A 17766-nucleotide genomic window follows, 5' to 3' on the forward strand; every position below is an offset into this window, starting at 1 on the left:
TATTGGCTGTACATTTATATGAGATGTGGGTAGATAATAATACAAACCCCATAGAACATCAAACCAAAGTTTAAATATTATTGTCTGATCAGCCAGTGGACCTAGACAAAGCCAAAGGAAATGCACATACAGAAAGGGAAACAGTAAAGTGGAATGCCATGTGTTATTCTGATGACGGGATGGGATACATGGGCAAGTTCGGTTAAGGACCAGTGGTTAACTAGTGGATGGTTCGTGACGTACCTAGCGCATGCGCATGCGCATGCGCATGTTGATATTTCTGTTTATGATTTACAAAAAAATAATGGTGATTGTGTACTCTACCTTCCATAATCGCCTTTATTATTGTACAATGGTGGCAAAGTACGTGACATTACTATATATAGCACTCACATTTTCGTTTTTTCCGCCATTTTTGTTGGTAGTTGGTCCCCTCTGCACTATACTATGAAAATCGCTATTGACAACCAGCTATAAATCGTTGCGCGACCAAAACCAACCGCGGTATATGCTGTCATGAATAGTCGACTAGACTAGTCCAGAACAATCCTCGACTAGCGTGCCGCGTTCGATCTGAATTAGTCGAACCATGGATCGAACTCGTACTCAATAAACATACAGGTATATTCATGACCAAAGCGTACACTTGCTATGCAATTAAAATAAATACTATGTTTATATAAACAATACAAGTAAACACAAAAGTAACAACTGGATCTGATTGAATCTGAGTAAAGTCAGAAAACCCATATCCTCTTTGAGAGTACATGGTAATTAGGAACCATGGTACATGTAGTTTGTACGAGAAACGAGCGTCAATATGGTACCCCCAATGGTGAGTGCATACAAAAACCATACCATACACTATATCACAGCAGACAACAATTGTTTACCACAATTACGTTTATTATAACTTTTGAAGTTGGAACAGTATGATAATAAAAATGTCCTTTTTGTAAACAGGATTTTCAGTTTGCTTCTGTTTTATACCTATAGTATCAATGACAAGAGTCATTCAAAGGATGTGTTAAGAAAACAGGAAGTAAATCTAAAATTATAACAGTGAAAATGGTGTGATAAATATAAGTAGAAGGGGGAAATGGGTCACTATGTTACGATCACGAAACAGTTCTCTGCTAACAGGAACAGTTTGACAAAACATTGGTTGGGTTAACTTTGTGGAGAGGTAACCTGTGTCCGAAGGCTTGAAGCCCCCAACATGTCTCCCATTGATAAATTTATACTTCGCGCTGGTCTGCTGTATTTCTTCCTAGTAAGTTTTGCTTGTGATCGTGTTCTGGCACAACCCACAATAGAAAGAGGCCCGCAGGATGCCGTAGTTCGTGCAGGAGACACAGTCGAGTTCATTTGTGACTTGGCAAATGCAGGCGATTCTACCGTCTACTGGAGTCATCGGGAGAGCTCATTATACCTTAGCGTTGATAGACAGCTATATTCAGCGCCCACTCTACCCCCACAGCTGGAACAACGTCTGTCGATCATCGGTGATGAGAGCCAAGACGAGTTTACTTTGAGGATCACAAATGTACAGGTGACAGATGAAGGGACATATGCGTGTCTGTATGGTTCTGCCGGGGCAACACCGGAGACTGCTGGCGCGGCTGAGCTGACTGTTTTGGTTCCACCAAGCCCAGAGTCACCATGGTGTCGTGTAGAACCTGCATCAGCGGCTGTGGGAGAAAGTGTGAATCTTAGTTGTAATGTTCAAGGTGGTAAACCTGCTCCAAACATCACATATTACAAGGGGAATGAACAGTTGGTAGGTCCAGTGACTAATTCAATTCTTCATCCATATCAGTTAAAAGCTCAAGACAAAGGCGTGACTTTCACTTGCATCATGACTACACCTGCCTTGGATGAACCGCGTAACTGCTCTCCGATGCCAGCAGCATCTAGGGTTGAGGAGGGGACTTCTACCACCGCGAGGGTTGAAGTAATCTCCCGGGAACAGGCAACAATGAGTGTCAGTTCCACATGGGTGCAGTGGGAAGAGACAACTAGGAGTAGCAGGTTCACCACAGGGTTCCCGTCTTGTCAAACGAATGAACAATTATCTCCAGTCGCTGTGGCTCTCATCATGGTGGCAGCGGTCCTAGCAGTAGCAGTGATTGTCCTCATCATCTTGCTCGTGCGGCAAAGGAAACATTCCCGGAAGTCCACAAGCCCCCCAGCAGGACCGAGAATGACACAAGCAGACCATGGGTATTATGCCATAACGGTTGATGGAGAGCAGGGTCAAGAAATGCAAGAGTACGCTTATGCTGCAGTCCAGGAGGATAAGGATGGTCCGATCACCTCCGAGTACCTGGAACTGCAGGATTCTCCTGCGTGCAAGGAAACCCTCGATCGAGGAACGGATGGTCCTATCACCTCTGAGTACCTGGAACTGCAGGATTCTCCTGCGTGCAAGGAAACCCTCGATCGAGGAACGGATGGTCCTATCACCTCTGAGTACCTGGAACTGCAGGATTCTCCTGCGCGCAAGGAAAACCTCGAGGATAAGGATGGTCCTATCACCTCGGAGTACCTGGAGCTGCAGGGTTCTCCTGCGTACAAGGAAAGCCTCGAGTATGCGTATGCTACCTACCCAGAGTGCAAGAATGATCCAACTGCCTGAGGCAAAATTGGCAAAGCTGTTCCACACCCGGCTGTCAAGATAAAGAGGCAGAGCCCGAGAAGACCTATGCAGGACATATCTGCACGGGTATGAAGTGCCATCAAAGCTAGCAGCAACAATTTAAGGGGGAAGGAATATTACAGTTGTGTTCCCTGTGCTCTTCGACATTTTTTTTTCTATTAATAAAAATGTTTGACTTGTGTGTTTTATTTGATCCAACGCCAAACTTCACTTCTTCTTTTTTCTGACCGCGGTAATATGTATGTGGCCTATTTTCGAGTAGTATAATAGGGGTGTAAATGGAGCAACCAACGTCAAAATAGTCCGTCCCCCCCCCCCCCCCCAACAAAATATATCTTTTCTGCTGCCAAACATTTTGGGCAACATTTTCTGAAAAAAAATCAAACTTCTACAAAAAATTGGAAAAAAAATGTGAGGCCCCCCCCCCCCCAGCTAATTCCTGGGTGCGCCACTGGGCGGGAACCAAACTACCACACCGAGGGAAGGGAAAATAAAACTGGAAAGTTATATTAAAAATTAGTTGCAAAATGTTTTAAAATATAATTTCTCGTTTGTTTGCTTTCTTTGTGATATTCTGAATATCATTTGTGAACAAAATATGATATTCATGAAATGTGAGTACAGCGCAAACTAAATATTTTCTTGAACGAATGTTGCTTTCGTTACAATGTTTGAGTGTTTGGGTATGTCGTGGTTATTAAGTGACTAGGGAGACATTCCTATAGACTTGTGCGCGATTTTTTTTCTCCAACTTTAATGACCCCTAACCCCAATTTTACCTTAACCTACCCCCCACGAATTTCGGTATTTTTTACAAAGCGGACCACGAGCAATCGATTGAGCCTGCTGTTTGCGATGGTAAAATGTTGCCTCTAAATTGGGGCTGAGGCATAGGGAGACATTGAGATGTCTCCCTAATTCCACGTCTCCCAAAGGTGTAACTCATGACGCTAAAAAGTCTCCCAAATGTCCTATACTATTTTGTGGTTGAATAAGTATCAGTTATTATTACTTTTTCGCCCGATGGTTTTGAATTTAGGACAGAGATCTCTTTGTCTTTGAATGTAAAAAAAGACATAAATATAACCGTGAATATGACTGCAAGTTTTGTTTGCGGTGATCAAGGGCGGATCCAGAACATAATTTTTTTTGGGGGGGGGGCCAAAACAAATTTTGGTCCCCCAAAAAGTGGGTCTAAAAAATTACGGCGTGGGGTTCGGGGCCCGCTAGGGCCCCGAAAAATTTTTGGATTCTAGATGCTCTGTGGTGCGATCTGAGGCAATTTCTGACCACTTTAACCAATTTTTTTTTAGGAAAAGATGGTGGTGTACTCATTGCCTGCCTTTATTGCGATGTCACATTAAAAAAAAAAAAAATTGGTTTCGTTTTGGGGGGGGGCCATGGCCCCCTTTGGCCCCCCCCCCCCCCCTGGATCCGCCCTTGGCGGTGATAAAGATTTTTGGTCATTTTCTGGAATGTCTTTCTTGTCCCTTTTCTTAGATTTACATGAATCACCTGTCAAAAACTACAGTTTTTTTATAGAAAGGCAAAGTTTGAGAAAATAGGCGCTTTTGAGTGTTTGGCAAAAATCTTAACAGTTCTATAATAGAACCAAATGAGAAAGCAAATTTAAACTTTAACAATAATAAAATAATGATTGTTCACATAGTGGTTTTATTGACTATGCAAATTTGAGGCAAGTTGCTCCAAATTAGACACCAGAAAAACATGAAAGGAATTACAGTATTTTTTAAAGAGAAGAAAACAGGACAGTGACATTGCAGTGAATGTATTATTCTGTTCATGGGTTGAGTGTTTGGCTTATAAATATTGTAAAAGATAAAGAACTCAATCATCATAATGTATTTTCCTAACTCGTACATATTTGGTAAGGAAAAGAGTAACCAATAATTGTTGACTTGCACATATAGACAGTGCGAGGAAAAGTTACAGTTTTCCGGTAATTAACTGCATGCAAGTGTTTAAACAAATTCATTGAAAAATATAAGAGGTAGACTTAGTTTTTAGTATTACAGTTGCTATAGGTTTTCCCGGCTATTTCCAAAACGTTTATCATTCGAATTCACTGTTCTTTATATTCAAATTCGTCCATCAACATCGATTTAGTGCACTACCAATGTTTGATTTAGTCTTTTTTTTGTCAGACAATTTCAAATTCAGTTCAAGCAAATTCAAACGATGAACACCGTTTTCGTCCCAGAGCATTCGATTTCGTCTCGTCCACGCCAAACCAAATCAAATTCGACTAATTGATTTAATATAAGACGAATTCGATCTCTGAATGCTGCCATTCGGCAACAGCTTAGACGAATTTGATCTGTAATGACGAATATTCTCAACCCGGTGACTAAAGAGGGTGACCAAATTGAATGGTCAATTACTAAATTGGTTTTGTTAAAAGCGTGTGAAATTTTTCATATACGAAATCGAATGTTAGATTTGGTGAATTTGAACGAAAAATGTTTCAAAACAGCCGGGAAAACCTATATAATAGTTTGTATTTTGAACTTGCACGTATTGTACATTTCCTCGCTTGCATATGTGACCTTGTCACCAAAAAAAAAAGCTTATAAGTCGGAAATCGCCATTTTGAAATACAGTAGGACAAAGCCCAAAGATCATTGGGGTTGTCGAATTTGTGTTAGTTGCAGGGGGATCTGTTTAAATAAGTTGACTGTTATTCACAGTAACACAACAGCAATATTTTTAATTGCCATTTTCTCAGAAATTAATGTTACAAGTTCGTTTAAGTTGGCGGTCTATATTCCTGTTAGTTAACTTAGTACCCCAAAATTATTGTATGTACCATTGGAAAGCTCTTGTTTTGTTCTGCAGAATCAAAATATATAAACATCTCAAGTCCAACTTCATGCTCATTTTGCGATGCCAGTTCACATATTACTTGTACTGATAACTCTACTAGTTCTGTCTAATAGGACATTAGGTAGTTTACCTAATTGTGGCCAAGGGAAGCCAGTTTTGCAGCCTTTTTTGGGGGGGGGGGAATTACCAAAAACAAGTTTCCGATAGGTTCAAGGAATTTGCAAAATAAAATTCAACCCATGACGCTGTCAAACGGGAAGGTGTTACTTTTGAGTGAAAGAATTAAAATGTAACTGGATAATTAAAACAAAATGACAGGAGGGTTCGAACAAACCACAAAAGGCTGTATACAGGGTAGTTTTTAGCAAAGATTAAAAAACAAATGGATTTTTATATTTAACTTGCCAATTAGCTAATACCAGTTTCTGTAAATAAGTGATATTTGAGCAATCTTTTCTGCATTTGTAGCAGGTTTTTTATATTAAATGAAAAATCCTAGGAGTACCATTTAATGAAAGCCAGAGTTTCAAGTGGGGAGTGCCAGACTCTAAAAGGCCTAATCTAAATGAAGAAGAAGAAACCACATATATATATATTTTTTTTCTGCAGTGTTGGAATCACCTATTTTTCTGAGTCAGTGACTATGTTGGGTGTCACTGGGGAAAACTTTTCAATTGTTGACAATGTGATCAAAACGAAAGTGAAAGACATCTATACAACTCAGGAAGTTGCGGGGCTACAGCGGATCAGGGCACTGGTTAAAGGAAAGGGAAATGATGTCCAAGTATAACAAAATTTGTTTTCATTTGTATGGAATTGGACTCAGGGGAATGACTTCAGTACACAAATAGGTGTAAATTTAGACTTTCTACTAAGTAATTTCTACATTGTACGTGATTATTAATAAGCTGCATGTGAAGTATAATAAAGCTTTTGAATGGCAAGTGATTAAATTGGTTTTGTTTAAAAGCGTTTGAAATTTTTCGTGTACGAAATTAAATGATAGAGTTGGTGAAATTGAATGAAAAAAAATCTTTTAAAACAGCCGGGAAATCCTACATGTACATGTGTATTTTAACTAAAACATGTAATTGGTGTTTTTATTTGGAATGTGTTTTTGATGTTTTTATTGGAACGTGTAGTTGATGTTTTTATTTAGAACGTTTTGTTTGTGTTTTTTTAAATTTTATTCATTAGAACCTGTAGTTTTTTTTCAGCTCATACTCCTTCTCTGCGCCACATGATTGCAGTAAATGCCGCGTGTGCTTATTACAACCGGGTGCTAGAGAACCACTGATGTGATCTGATATGATCCTATGATAAGGTGAATGAGTTGTTGAGCAAACCATGTGCACGAATCAGAGAAAAGGTGAAATTTATTCCATCGATCAACAGGACTTCATTGAACACAATTCAGGAAAAGATAACTGCCACCTTGGATGCTTCAAACTGTTACAAACAATCCCACACTTCCCCTACTGCTTATGAATCCAGCTTGTCTGCCTGCTAATAAGAAATATTTCCACCCATATCTGGAGTCAACCTACATAAAAAAGCATGTGTATATTAGCGATGGTTGACCACAAAAGGCACATGCTGTATTGACATTGGAGAGGTAGAACTTTACAAGCAAATCTGAAAGTAGGTTGGAGATGATAACATACATATTGCATTTTAGACCTCCGGTTTCTATTGTGAAATTGACACTAAAGTCAAAGGAGTACAATATTGTCTTTAGGCTTCTTCCCCCCTCCCCCTTTTGGTCCTGGAGGCTCAAGCCTCCCCAACCCTCTCCTGCTTCATCTATTCTCTGCCTCCTGCCTCCTCTATGGGTACACAACTGTGACCATCAGAGGCCAACATCACACACTGATTCAGTCGAAGAAGCTCAATCAAAATGTCAAACATCAACGTTCCTCCTTGTCATCAGGTCCTGTACAGGTATCCATGTGCTATGAATCAGGCCGCACACCCCGCGGCGGCTTGAGACTGTCCGCTTTCAAATCGCGGTATTTGCCCCGCAGCTCCTTGGGCAGGGAAACCTTTCCTGGGCAGGGGACCTGGCCTGGGATCTCGCATATGCACCTCCTACGGTGACCGGAACCAAAGTGGGCCGGGTTGGACTGCCGCTCTTGGGCTTTGCGTTCCCTCTCCAGTACCTCTCTGAGTTGGGGTAAAAAAAAAAATGGTTTCAAAAATGGCCAAATCACACAAAGCAATTTTCACGAGCAAGTTTAAGGCAACCGAATACACCGAAGGCAAAAAAAGAACCTTCTGTTAAAACTAAACATACTTCTTGGCAGCTGATGGAAGTTATTACGAAAATGTGAAAGTTAAGTTTGTCTGTTGATCTGCAGAGTTGCTGACTCGAGTCATGTGACTTGGACTCGAGTCGGGCTCGAGTCGCTATTTTTGTGACTTGTGACTTGACTTGTAAATACCAGCTTTGACTTGTGACTTGACTTGGACTTGCAAACAATGACTTGTGACTTGACTTGGGATTGCAAAAAATGACTTGTTACCAACCCAAGTCAGACGCTACTCGAGCGACCCAATACACTTTAATTAAGCTATTATACTTTTAATTAGCTTTTTCATTCCAGAAAATAGACCTCAGTGACTGAATCCAGTAAAATGACTAGTTCCCACTAGTTTCACAAGTTTTCAATAAGACTGTCACAACAAACTACAGTTTTCAATGACCAATTGTCTCTTGCTTAATGTATTGGTTGAACAAACTTTGAAAGGAACCTTTCATGAAAAGAAAGCAGGCCTTTGTCAATTGCATGTACAATACCGGATAGCCTAACCCATTGGTAGGCATTTAGTATACATGAAAATTGAACAATAAAGTGATAGTATACTACATGTAATCGAGTGAGGAAGTCTTTTTTTCACGGTCATCTCAGCATTTATTTCTACAATGTAAAGTAAATTTATTAAAGTATACAAAGGGCTAATATCCGACAGATACGTGATAAACTACAAGAATAGTAATTGCAACACATTGAAAAAGGGGAATTAAGGAGGCATGTTCAAAATAACTCGTAAGTTCACGCCAGGTTAATTCTTTTAGCTTATTACAGCTGGACAAAATAATGTGCAACTTGACGTGTTCTTGGACAAAGATACTTGTGACTTGACTTGTTTTTAGACCAAATGACTTGTGACTTGACTTGTAACTGGACCTAATGACTTGTGACTTGACTTTTGACTGGACCTAATGACTTGTGACTTGACTTGGACTTGCAAACAATGACTTGTGACTTGACTTGGACTTGCAAACAATGACTTGCTGCCACCTCTGTTGATCTGTTTTACTTGGGAGATTGTTTTAATTACACAAATGGTTTTTTTTGCAATTGTTTTTCTCAAGGTGTCAGCTTTTTGACTTACTCTGATTTTCCCAGCACTTTGTTTAGGTGTTCTAGGATCTCTAGATTGCTCTTACTGTCGGTGTCAATCAAGACATCATTCCCGTCATCTGTGGGGGAAAAAAACAGAAGAAACCACATTGCTCATATATATTTCATTTTTCTCTTTTAAATATGGTACAGGAATACACATATTTCCCCAGACTGGGACCTTAAGTGCTCAAAATGATGCAAAAGAAGATCAGGCCAACTTTACTCACTCATTAGCCAGCAAATTTCTCCACAACATTCACTGGGCAAATGAAAGGTCCTCAGTATTTCACCAACCAAGTTTGAAGACTCAATTCAATTTTTTAAAGGAGACTTTTCTTCAATATTTGGCAGTGCCTTGCACAAGAGAGGGAAGTCAAGTGATTTCAAAATGAGGCTAAAGACTAGACTTCTACATGTCCATCCATGGTCCAACTGTTTGACAAGACTGACTTCTTCATTCCTTTTCATTAGTCTGGTGCCTGACTAAGCAGAAATGTGTAGAAATAGTGACCTAGTACCCGACATCCTAGATATTTCTTTTGGCACAGTCAGCTGACAGTTGATTGATGCAGTACTGAAGAGTTTTTGGACTGGTCGATTCTTGTGCCAGTCGATTCATGTGCCAGTCTATTTTCTTGTATTGCATGTTTTCAGTACCTTTTCGGGCTAACATTTCCCATGTCTGCAACCATTAAATAAACCTGTCTTATCTTAAAAACGAAGGGTCCTGATGTAAAAACTGAGTGTGTTTATTAAAATAAACTGAGTGCTATTTTCTGAGGAAACTCTAGTTTACACCATGTGAAATATATTAAATTTTATGAAGTTAGTCGTTCATGATTGTCATATGGAAACTACATGTAACATGTACAATCTTTAAAGAAGCCAACAAAATTCCAATATGTGTTCAATTCAACATGCTATCTCACGAAAGTCTGCTACTGTAATTGGAAAGATTTCCATATACGAAGTTCACTCAACACTCTGTGTACAAACCCTATGAGAGTGGACTGAAAAATTCTAAGTGTTTTCTAAGAAAATGCTTGTATTTTCTCACTGCTCAAATTGACTTTGATGACATGAAATTGCTATCTGGGGGCTTGTTAGTCAATACAGAGGAAAATTAGTGAACTTCGCATATGGTAATCTTGCCCTGTAATTATTTACCCAAAAAACATCTAATGTACGGTGATGGTGTAATATTCTGGAAGGTCTTCATCTGAACGGTGGGATTCTTGTATTGAAGCTGAGGCAAGTTGTAGAAGACAAAGTCTCTGAAATAGAAATGGAAGTAAGATTTATATTAATAGCTGCCATTTTTATCAGGCCATTTGACCATTTCGGATGAAAAGCAATGAGACTTTGGGTGATTTACACATGAAACTCTTCAGAGTCCTGCAGAAACAGAAATAACGATAAGAAATAAATAAAAAAGGAAGATACATGTCAGTGATGTGGTGCCTTGATGCTGGGCCTTGGCCTTAAGGCTGCCTTAAGGCTGGATTTTAGGGCCTTGGCCTTGGCCTCGAGGCTTGAGGGCAAAAGCCTTGGCCTTGGCCTTGGCCTTGAGGGTTCAGGGCCTTGCAATTTTGAGTCAAGGCTCTTCAAGGCCCATAGATGCTTGCATTTTCCAGATAAATCTGTTCGAAATTTTGCTGTTACCATTTTAATCGTATTACCACGGAGGAGGGAAGCACCCTATAGATTTGTGTGTTGGGCACACTTCCACTTTTGTAGCATCACATTTTGTTACCATTGTAGTAGATTTGCTGCAAAAATATTCTGTACACTTGTGGGGCTAATGAGATGATCACTTTAATTGCACATAACTATGGAATAGATCTGATTGGTTGTATAGGCCTATGTCTCCCTGATAAGTGCTAAAGATTTGCATGTATCTGTTTTAGATAATGCTGATATTTCTGACCATGTTGGGCCAGCAAATAAAAAATTCCCAAATCAGTTTCTTGGATCCCCCTTTTGTTACACTTGGGAGAATTGTGTGTCAATATAGAAGTAAATCATTATTTTGTTTTAGTTAAACCATATCGAAGACCTGAACTTATACTTTAATAGATACAGTGCAGTCATAAAACGGTGTAGGCCTATGCGAGCATGTTGATTGCAATTAAAGAAATGTTGTTCTTCGTAACGAGCAATTTGTGATGATAAGGGCGGATCCAGGGGGCCAAAAGGGGCCATCCCCCCCCCCCCCAAAACAAAAAAACGAAACCATTTTTTTTTTAGTGACGTCGTAATAAAGGCAGGCAATGAGTACACAACCATCTTTTCCTCAAAAAACATCGGTTAAAATGGTCAGAAATTGCCTCAAATCGCACCACAGAGCATCTCGAATCCAAACATTTTTCCGGACCCTTAAGCGGGCCCCAAAGCCCAAGCCGTATTTTTTTGACCCACTTTTTTTTTGGGGGGGGGGGGGGACCAACATTTATTTGCCCCCCCCCCCCAAAAAAAATTGTGTTCTGGATCCGCCCTTGCGTGATGATGTGTCACTCATGTGACTATAATAAGTTCTATATCAGTGGTCATTACATAAAACAGGGCCTTGGCCTTGGCCTTGGCCTTGAGGGTTAAGCCTTGGCCTTGGCCTCGAGGCTTGAGGGTCAAAGCCTTGGCCTTGGCCTTGGCCTTGAGGGTCAAAGCCTTGGCCTTGGCCTTGGCCTTGAGGGTCAAAGCCTTTGCTCCAACACTGATACATGTATAACCCATTTTAATAAAAACTAAGGTCTTTTAAAAGACCTTGCAAAAATTAAAGGCTACTACTTAAACTTGAAAGTAAAAACTGCAAAATCCTGCCTTTTGCCGGGCTTAAAAGTTCATCAAATATTTCCAGTCTATGGGCTATGGCCAGTCCCTGGACTAAACTATTAGTTTTAGTCCAGGCTAACCTGGGATAATCCCCACATAGCATGAAATCTGCAATGATAACTAGGCCTAATCATATGATTATGAATGATTGATGATTTACACGATTCAGGCCATAACATTTGATAAGAAACAAACTGGGGAACAAACACAAACCCTCGCAGTTGCATTTAATACAAAAACAATCAATGGTCAATACTATCTTCATTCGGACATTTGTCCTTTTAGAAATTCTGCAAGGTTCTACATACGAATTATGAAATAAAAAACATATATTTTAAACTTGATATTATTCAATGATGAATGAAGTCAGACTCATAATTCATAGATAGTGGATATTTTGCCGGAGGTAATGACGGCAAACTAACGATTACTAAAGTTTTGCCGGCGGCAATCCATATCAACAGAGGGCGCTGTACTCTTTAAAATAGGGCTGAATTATAAGATGTATTAAATTCCCACCAAAAGTTGTGTAGCACATACGGTGCAGTGGTTAAGCAAAGGCTCTAGTAAGCGGGATGACTCGCGTTCGATTCCGACCGCACCACATTTTAAAGTTTTTTTTCTCATCCCCAAATAAATAAGAATATTCTTCTTTTTTTATTTTAACATATCTCAAACATTTTTTGCAGAGTATTACATTTTCTTTTTCAGATTTGTGGCTCTGGAGGATTTTTTTTTAAACTAAAAGGGAAACAAAGTCCGAAATTATAAAATGGTCTGACATTGTCTGAATCCCATCTTGTGAATACGAGGTAACAACGATAATTTTGGCATGGAGCCAGACTAAAACTTGTCACAAAAAAACAGTAACTGCGCATGTTCAGTGCATATCCGGCAAACTAACGTTTACTAAAGGTTTGCCGTCTCCGGCAAAATATACACTGCCAATTTTAATACCTTGTTCCTTCGCTGAAGTCTCCATGAGTCTTATAATTGATTGTCACAATTTTGACGGTATCTTTTAAATGTACATGGCCTTGTTCCAGGTACCGTAACGTCCGCCTTAGCGGGAAGCGGCCTTTCATAGGCATTTTGAAGTTATTTGTCAAGCAAGTTGAAGCTGATGTCAGAGTGCTCCCTCAACACTAAACAATTCTGACGCTGAGGGCGTAAATTGCAGGCTCAATCAATTCTGCTGATATTGTATCGTACTGAGATTGGCAAATGAAACTTGTTATTATCAGTAGCTATATGAAAATTCATACAAATAAAATATAAAGTTTCATTTTATTTTTATCACATCAAAGTACATCGTGTTTGTTAATTTACATCGATTTTCATTTTGAAAATAAAAAGTCATATCCAAAGAGCCTGACAATTTACAAGATGGCGGCGCCCATGAGCTTTTTCCCGCGAATAATAATCGGAGCGACAACATTCACCGTTGTGGTTGCTGGGGCTTTGTATCTGTATTATAGATCGAGATACATTTTCAAGAGAAAGCCGTCGGACACAGTGTCTGCAAGTACATCGGAACAGCATCTTGCTAAAGGTGAAATAATAACAGTACTTGTGTCTTTGCGGCAGTGCCCAGTTTCCGGACATGCCCTACCCTCCAGCAGCCAAAAGCATAGCCCCATAATAAATGTGGCCAATTTACTGGACTAGGCCTACCTCCGTAAATCTATAGGCAATCGTGAAGTGTAGGGCCCCTGTTTTGTTTTGATCAAATTAGAGTAAAAAATGTTTTTTATTGCTCAAAAATCACCTTTACAATCAAAAGCAGACTTTTTTCAATTCTAATCTAATGACACCCTTTTTGCAATTTTGAACAGATTCTTGTGGTAGAAATCACGATTTTCCAGCGTGGTTTGTGCCTTGCGATTCAGCGCGCCGTGCGTGTACCCTCACTGTACATCGCGCGGTGATCGCCATCTTTAGTTTCGGGTAGCGTGTTGTCGCCGCGTACTCCTAGAACTATTATGAGGCTCCACGTAGTATATAGAAAATGTTTCAGATTTAGGCCATTTTTGGTAAAAAAAATGAAATGTTTTTTCCTCCCTTGATCCTGACTGTAGTGAGCTGAAGTTTCTTGGGGATTCATTTATAGGGCCTACCTACTCCTAGAACTATGAGGCTCCACGTAGTCAAAATAAAAATTTGACAAAGTTTGACATGTTTTTGTACATGGTGGAAGTGTGGCCTTTATTTACGGAGGTAGTCCAGTAAATTGGCCACATTTATGGGGCTATTGTATTTATAGAGGCTGTAACTAATTGAATTGAATCCGAAGCATCTGTGTTATTAAGGTTTTTATTTTTAGGCCTATTATTAATAGTTTCTCGTCATAAATTTTCTCTGAAATTTTCTACTTTTATTAGAGGAACGGGAACAACAAAAAGATAAATCGAGGGCATTAGGAAGTCCAAATACTGAGAGAGAGATCTCAGTAGTCAGCTTGATTAAACTGCTTGATACCAATGACGAGAGCCAGCTGTGCAAAGTGTTGACGACTATTGCTAACAAAGCAGCATTCACAGAAGGACAGGTGAGTAAAGCGGACTGAATATTCCTTTATCTTTCCTACCTTTCTGAATCAATGACATTTCAAATCACAAGTATAAACCTGACGATTATGAACATTGTAAAAAAGGAATGCCTTTGCTACAGTCTAGTCTCAAGACACTTGACTATTGTGTTTCACTGCAACACAATAGTAATGTTTGTAAATAGTTTTCAAAGTGACGATTTGTCAATTTCCATGTCTACACAAGCACACACCAATGATAGAGAAGAGTGGATATTTTCAGTGTTTCAAATGTTTGTCACTGTGAAGTACATGTAAGCGTAAATGTATGTGACTCCTTTTCTTCCCTGGGCAGAATGCAGTGTGGTTTGCAGGCGGCCTACCAGTTATAATAAGACTTCTCGGGAGAGACTCTGACCGTGTGAGGACATGTACTGCCAGCTGCATTGCCAACCTCTCCCTAAACAGCCACAACCAGCCTGTACTCAAGGTAAGACACTGTCACTCAGGAATTCAGTGGAAGGAGTAAAAGATTAGGGGCAAGTTGCATGCAGAAGGGTGAATCTCGCAACACGCAGTTGGCGTGGGAGGGATGCAACCACATTATCAGCATGGCAACATGGCAACCGCATTCTCTGCATGTGGTTGCCGGGCAACCACATTCTCTGCATGACATTTGCATCCTCTCAACGGCGACCATGTTCTCTGTGTGACAAGTGCAACCTCTGCATAGCAGTTGCGTCCTCTGCATGGCAACTGCATCCGCTGCATTGAAACCACCTCCTCTGCTTAGCAACCACATTTCCTGCATGACATCTGCATCCTCTCAACAGCATCCACATTCTCTGTGTGACAACAAGTGCAACAGCTGCATGGCAGTTGCATCTTCTGCTTGGCAACAGCAGACTGAGCCTAGTAACAGTATCCCCTTAGCAACAACATCTTCATAGCAACAACATCCTCTGCACCACAATTGCATCCTCTGCTTGGTACCAGCATCCTGTGCATGGCAATTGCATACCGTACCAAAACTGTATCTGAGTTTTCATCCTGTGTCACAAATCATGTGAATGATGTAACTTCATACGTCTACCCATAAATAACTGTCAAAGTTGCCTTTACAAATTGAAACCTGCTGCTTCTAGACCATTTGAAACCCTCTTATTGTTTGATCAGTCACAGACAATCAAATGTTTCTTCCACTTCCCCTGCCATGCATTTGTATACAGACTAGTAAAAAAAAACGGTCAGGCCACATTTGTGTAAACACTGTGACTAGTCAAATTCCGTACACAGACAAAGGAGGTAACTGGTAGGTACAGCTGGCATATCAATCACCAGTCAAAGCATGGCTTTATCAAATTAACAAGGGAATTCTGAACTGTTGAAAACAGTCAATTGATTGATTTTAACTGCTTTGATGTCGTAGCTGAATTTCCCAGCCAGAGAGGGATGGTCACCATTACAGATAAATACAGAAAAATAATTGATGGCTGTAGCATTGCCGTCATCCACAAGTATCTATTGTTTGTTTTTTTCCTTCCTAATTCCCTAGGCCTGTATTCCAACACTTCTCAGCCTTAGCACAGACCCCCTCCACACGAAGGGACTCCGGCTAGCCAGCATTCAAGCCCTGGTCAACTTGTCGGTCAGCGGTCGGTGTGGGGAGTACTTCAGCCAGCCGTCAGCCCTACAGAGTCTCTTTGAGCTCCTTGGAGACGGTTCGTCATCACTCGGCCAGCAAGCTCTGCGAGTGTTGGTCAACCTGTCCGCAGATGAAACAGTGGTGCCAGCACTGCTCAGCTTTGAGGTATATGTTTGTTTAAGTTAGTCAGATTCACAGAGTTTGGGCTCCGTGCGCCAACAAAAGAGGGCACGTTTTGTCCACCCGTGGACGGAAAACACAGCGTTTGCATACTGTTCGCGGGCAAAGTACGCACAACTTCCTGAATGTGCTAAAGCTATTAGCCACAGCATCTTTGCGCAAACGTCAGGCGTCGTCAGCAAGCAAATAGGTTCGAATTCATCTTGCGATGGTCTCCCAGACGAATCCTCGCCCCCAATATCTTTGGATACATTTGAAATATGCAGTGATAGGCGCATTAGTTAATGTTTTCTTCCCACTTTAAAAGGGCTCATGCACTTTAATGCAGTCCTTGAAAATGCTCCTGTGTGTCCCATTTCACCCTATTTTCAATTTTGTTTTGCCATTTTCATGGATGTTTTGGTGCCTATTTGGATTGTATGCAAATGTAAACTTTCATATTCATAAGAAGAAGTGTGACGTCATTTCAGGCAGAAACCTCAATGTTACAGCTATTTCAGCACCAAAACCTGCCAGAATTGTGAACATTTTGCTGTTGTAAATTTTCTTTCCTTTGGTGATTTTTTGCTGTGTCAGTACATGGCAGTAAGCCAATGAGCAAACTTTTATCACAAATGTATTTCAATGAGCAATTTTTTTGATTTACAATTTGAACAGAAAACCCCAAAACTGAACAGTGTCTTCCTGAAATGACATCACAGCAACAGCACCCTCAGTTATGCGGAAAAGCATGGAAAATGTTTAATGTTTAAAGAAGTGCACTTTTCAATAAAATTAACCGAAGTTGTTTTCGAATGTTGAAGAGTAGAAAGTTGCACAGAATATGTTCCGAAGAAAAATTCACTTCATGCACCCTTTAATCTACAGGTTCCTACAGACTTTGCAAGCCTGCTGGCATCGCACCATCCACCAGAGTCACTCCTCAGAACACTCTCGTTTCTCGTCAACCTGAGACGGGCGATTCTCGCGACACCAGTCAGAACAACCTCAGAGAGTGCCTCACAAGACTTTTCAAGCCTTTTTACCGGAGGCACCCGTGCGTTGAGGGTCGCCGTGGAAACACTGATGCATCATGGGAACGCCGACGTGGAACAGCAGGCCAGACGGTTACTGGTGATGCTGTCTGGACCGTGAAGCTGAGAAAGCTTGGGTCAATTCGATGGTGCTGCTTAAGCCTACACTCTTGCTGGGAAATTTGGATCTGCCAAAACCAACCACTGTCCGATAACACATTCTTTTATACTAGGAAAAACAAAATTTAGACACCAAGGACCATGTAAAAGTAATAACAATAATGTAAAGTTATAATAATTATTTCAAGTACTAAGAATGTGTGATTGGAATACTGCAGTGTCGGTTTTGGGGAATCAAATGTTTATGATGTGATGGTTTAAGGTTAACTCGGATAAAACTTTCGTACCTTCTCCAAAATGTTTAATGAAATTTTACCTTGACACCTGTTAGGCCAAAAAAAATAAATAATCAGTCTCTGGTCAGACTGAAGTTCCGGAATTGATGCGGCGACGCGGTGTTTTGGGGTTTTTTTGTGGCTTTTTTTCCTTTTCAAGCTTGAATTGTACAGACAAGGTGGGTACTATTTTGCTTTTTTGTGTCCTCATTATACATTGGTGTCCTCCATAATTTGCCTTGGTACCCTTTATCATTTACCTTGGTG

At 40.4% G+C, this 17766-nt stretch overlaps 2 protein-coding genes across 3 annotated transcripts; one reads left to right on the plus strand and one right to left on the minus strand.

Moving 5' to 3' along the window:
• Positions 1–5858: 5858 nt before the first annotated feature.
• On the minus strand, positions 5859–12868 carry LOC119738230 (28S ribosomal protein S25, mitochondrial-like). The gene is made up of 4 exons (XM_038213017.1): positions 12697–12868; positions 10078–10184; positions 8900–8987; positions 5859–7666 (listed from the first exon to the last, which is right to left on the minus strand). Exons 1-4 carry the CDS (start codon positions 12828–12830, stop codon positions 7456–7458), a joined length of 540 nt encoding a protein of 179 aa, XP_038068945.1. The 5' UTR covers positions 12831–12868; the 3' UTR covers positions 5859–7455.
• Positions 12869–13097: 229 nt separating this feature from the next.
• Positions 13098–17587, plus strand: LOC119738741 (armadillo repeat-containing protein 10-like). Of its 2 annotated transcripts, none has more exons than XM_038213675.1 (5): positions 13098–13291; positions 14142–14287; positions 14622–14756; positions 15822–16076; positions 16959–17587. In XM_038213675.1, exons 1-5 carry the CDS (start codon positions 13126–13128, stop codon positions 17223–17225), a joined length of 969 nt encoding a protein of 322 aa, XP_038069603.1. In that variant the 5' UTR covers positions 13098–13125; the 3' UTR covers positions 17226–17587. The 2 variants fall into 2 exon arrangements, with proteins under 2 accessions (XP_038069603.1, XP_038069602.1); XM_038213674.1 differs by having other exon boundaries at positions 14121–14287; positions 16959–17585.
• Positions 17588–17766: the final 179 nt, after the last annotated feature.

Source organism: Patiria miniata, unplaced genomic scaffold, assembly GCF_015706575.1.
Source record: "Patiria miniata isolate m_02_andy unplaced genomic scaffold, ASM1570657v1 HiC_scaffold_3, whole genome shotgun sequence".
Lineage (NCBI taxonomy): Eukaryota > Metazoa > Echinodermata > Asteroidea > Valvatida > Asterinidae > Patiria > Patiria miniata.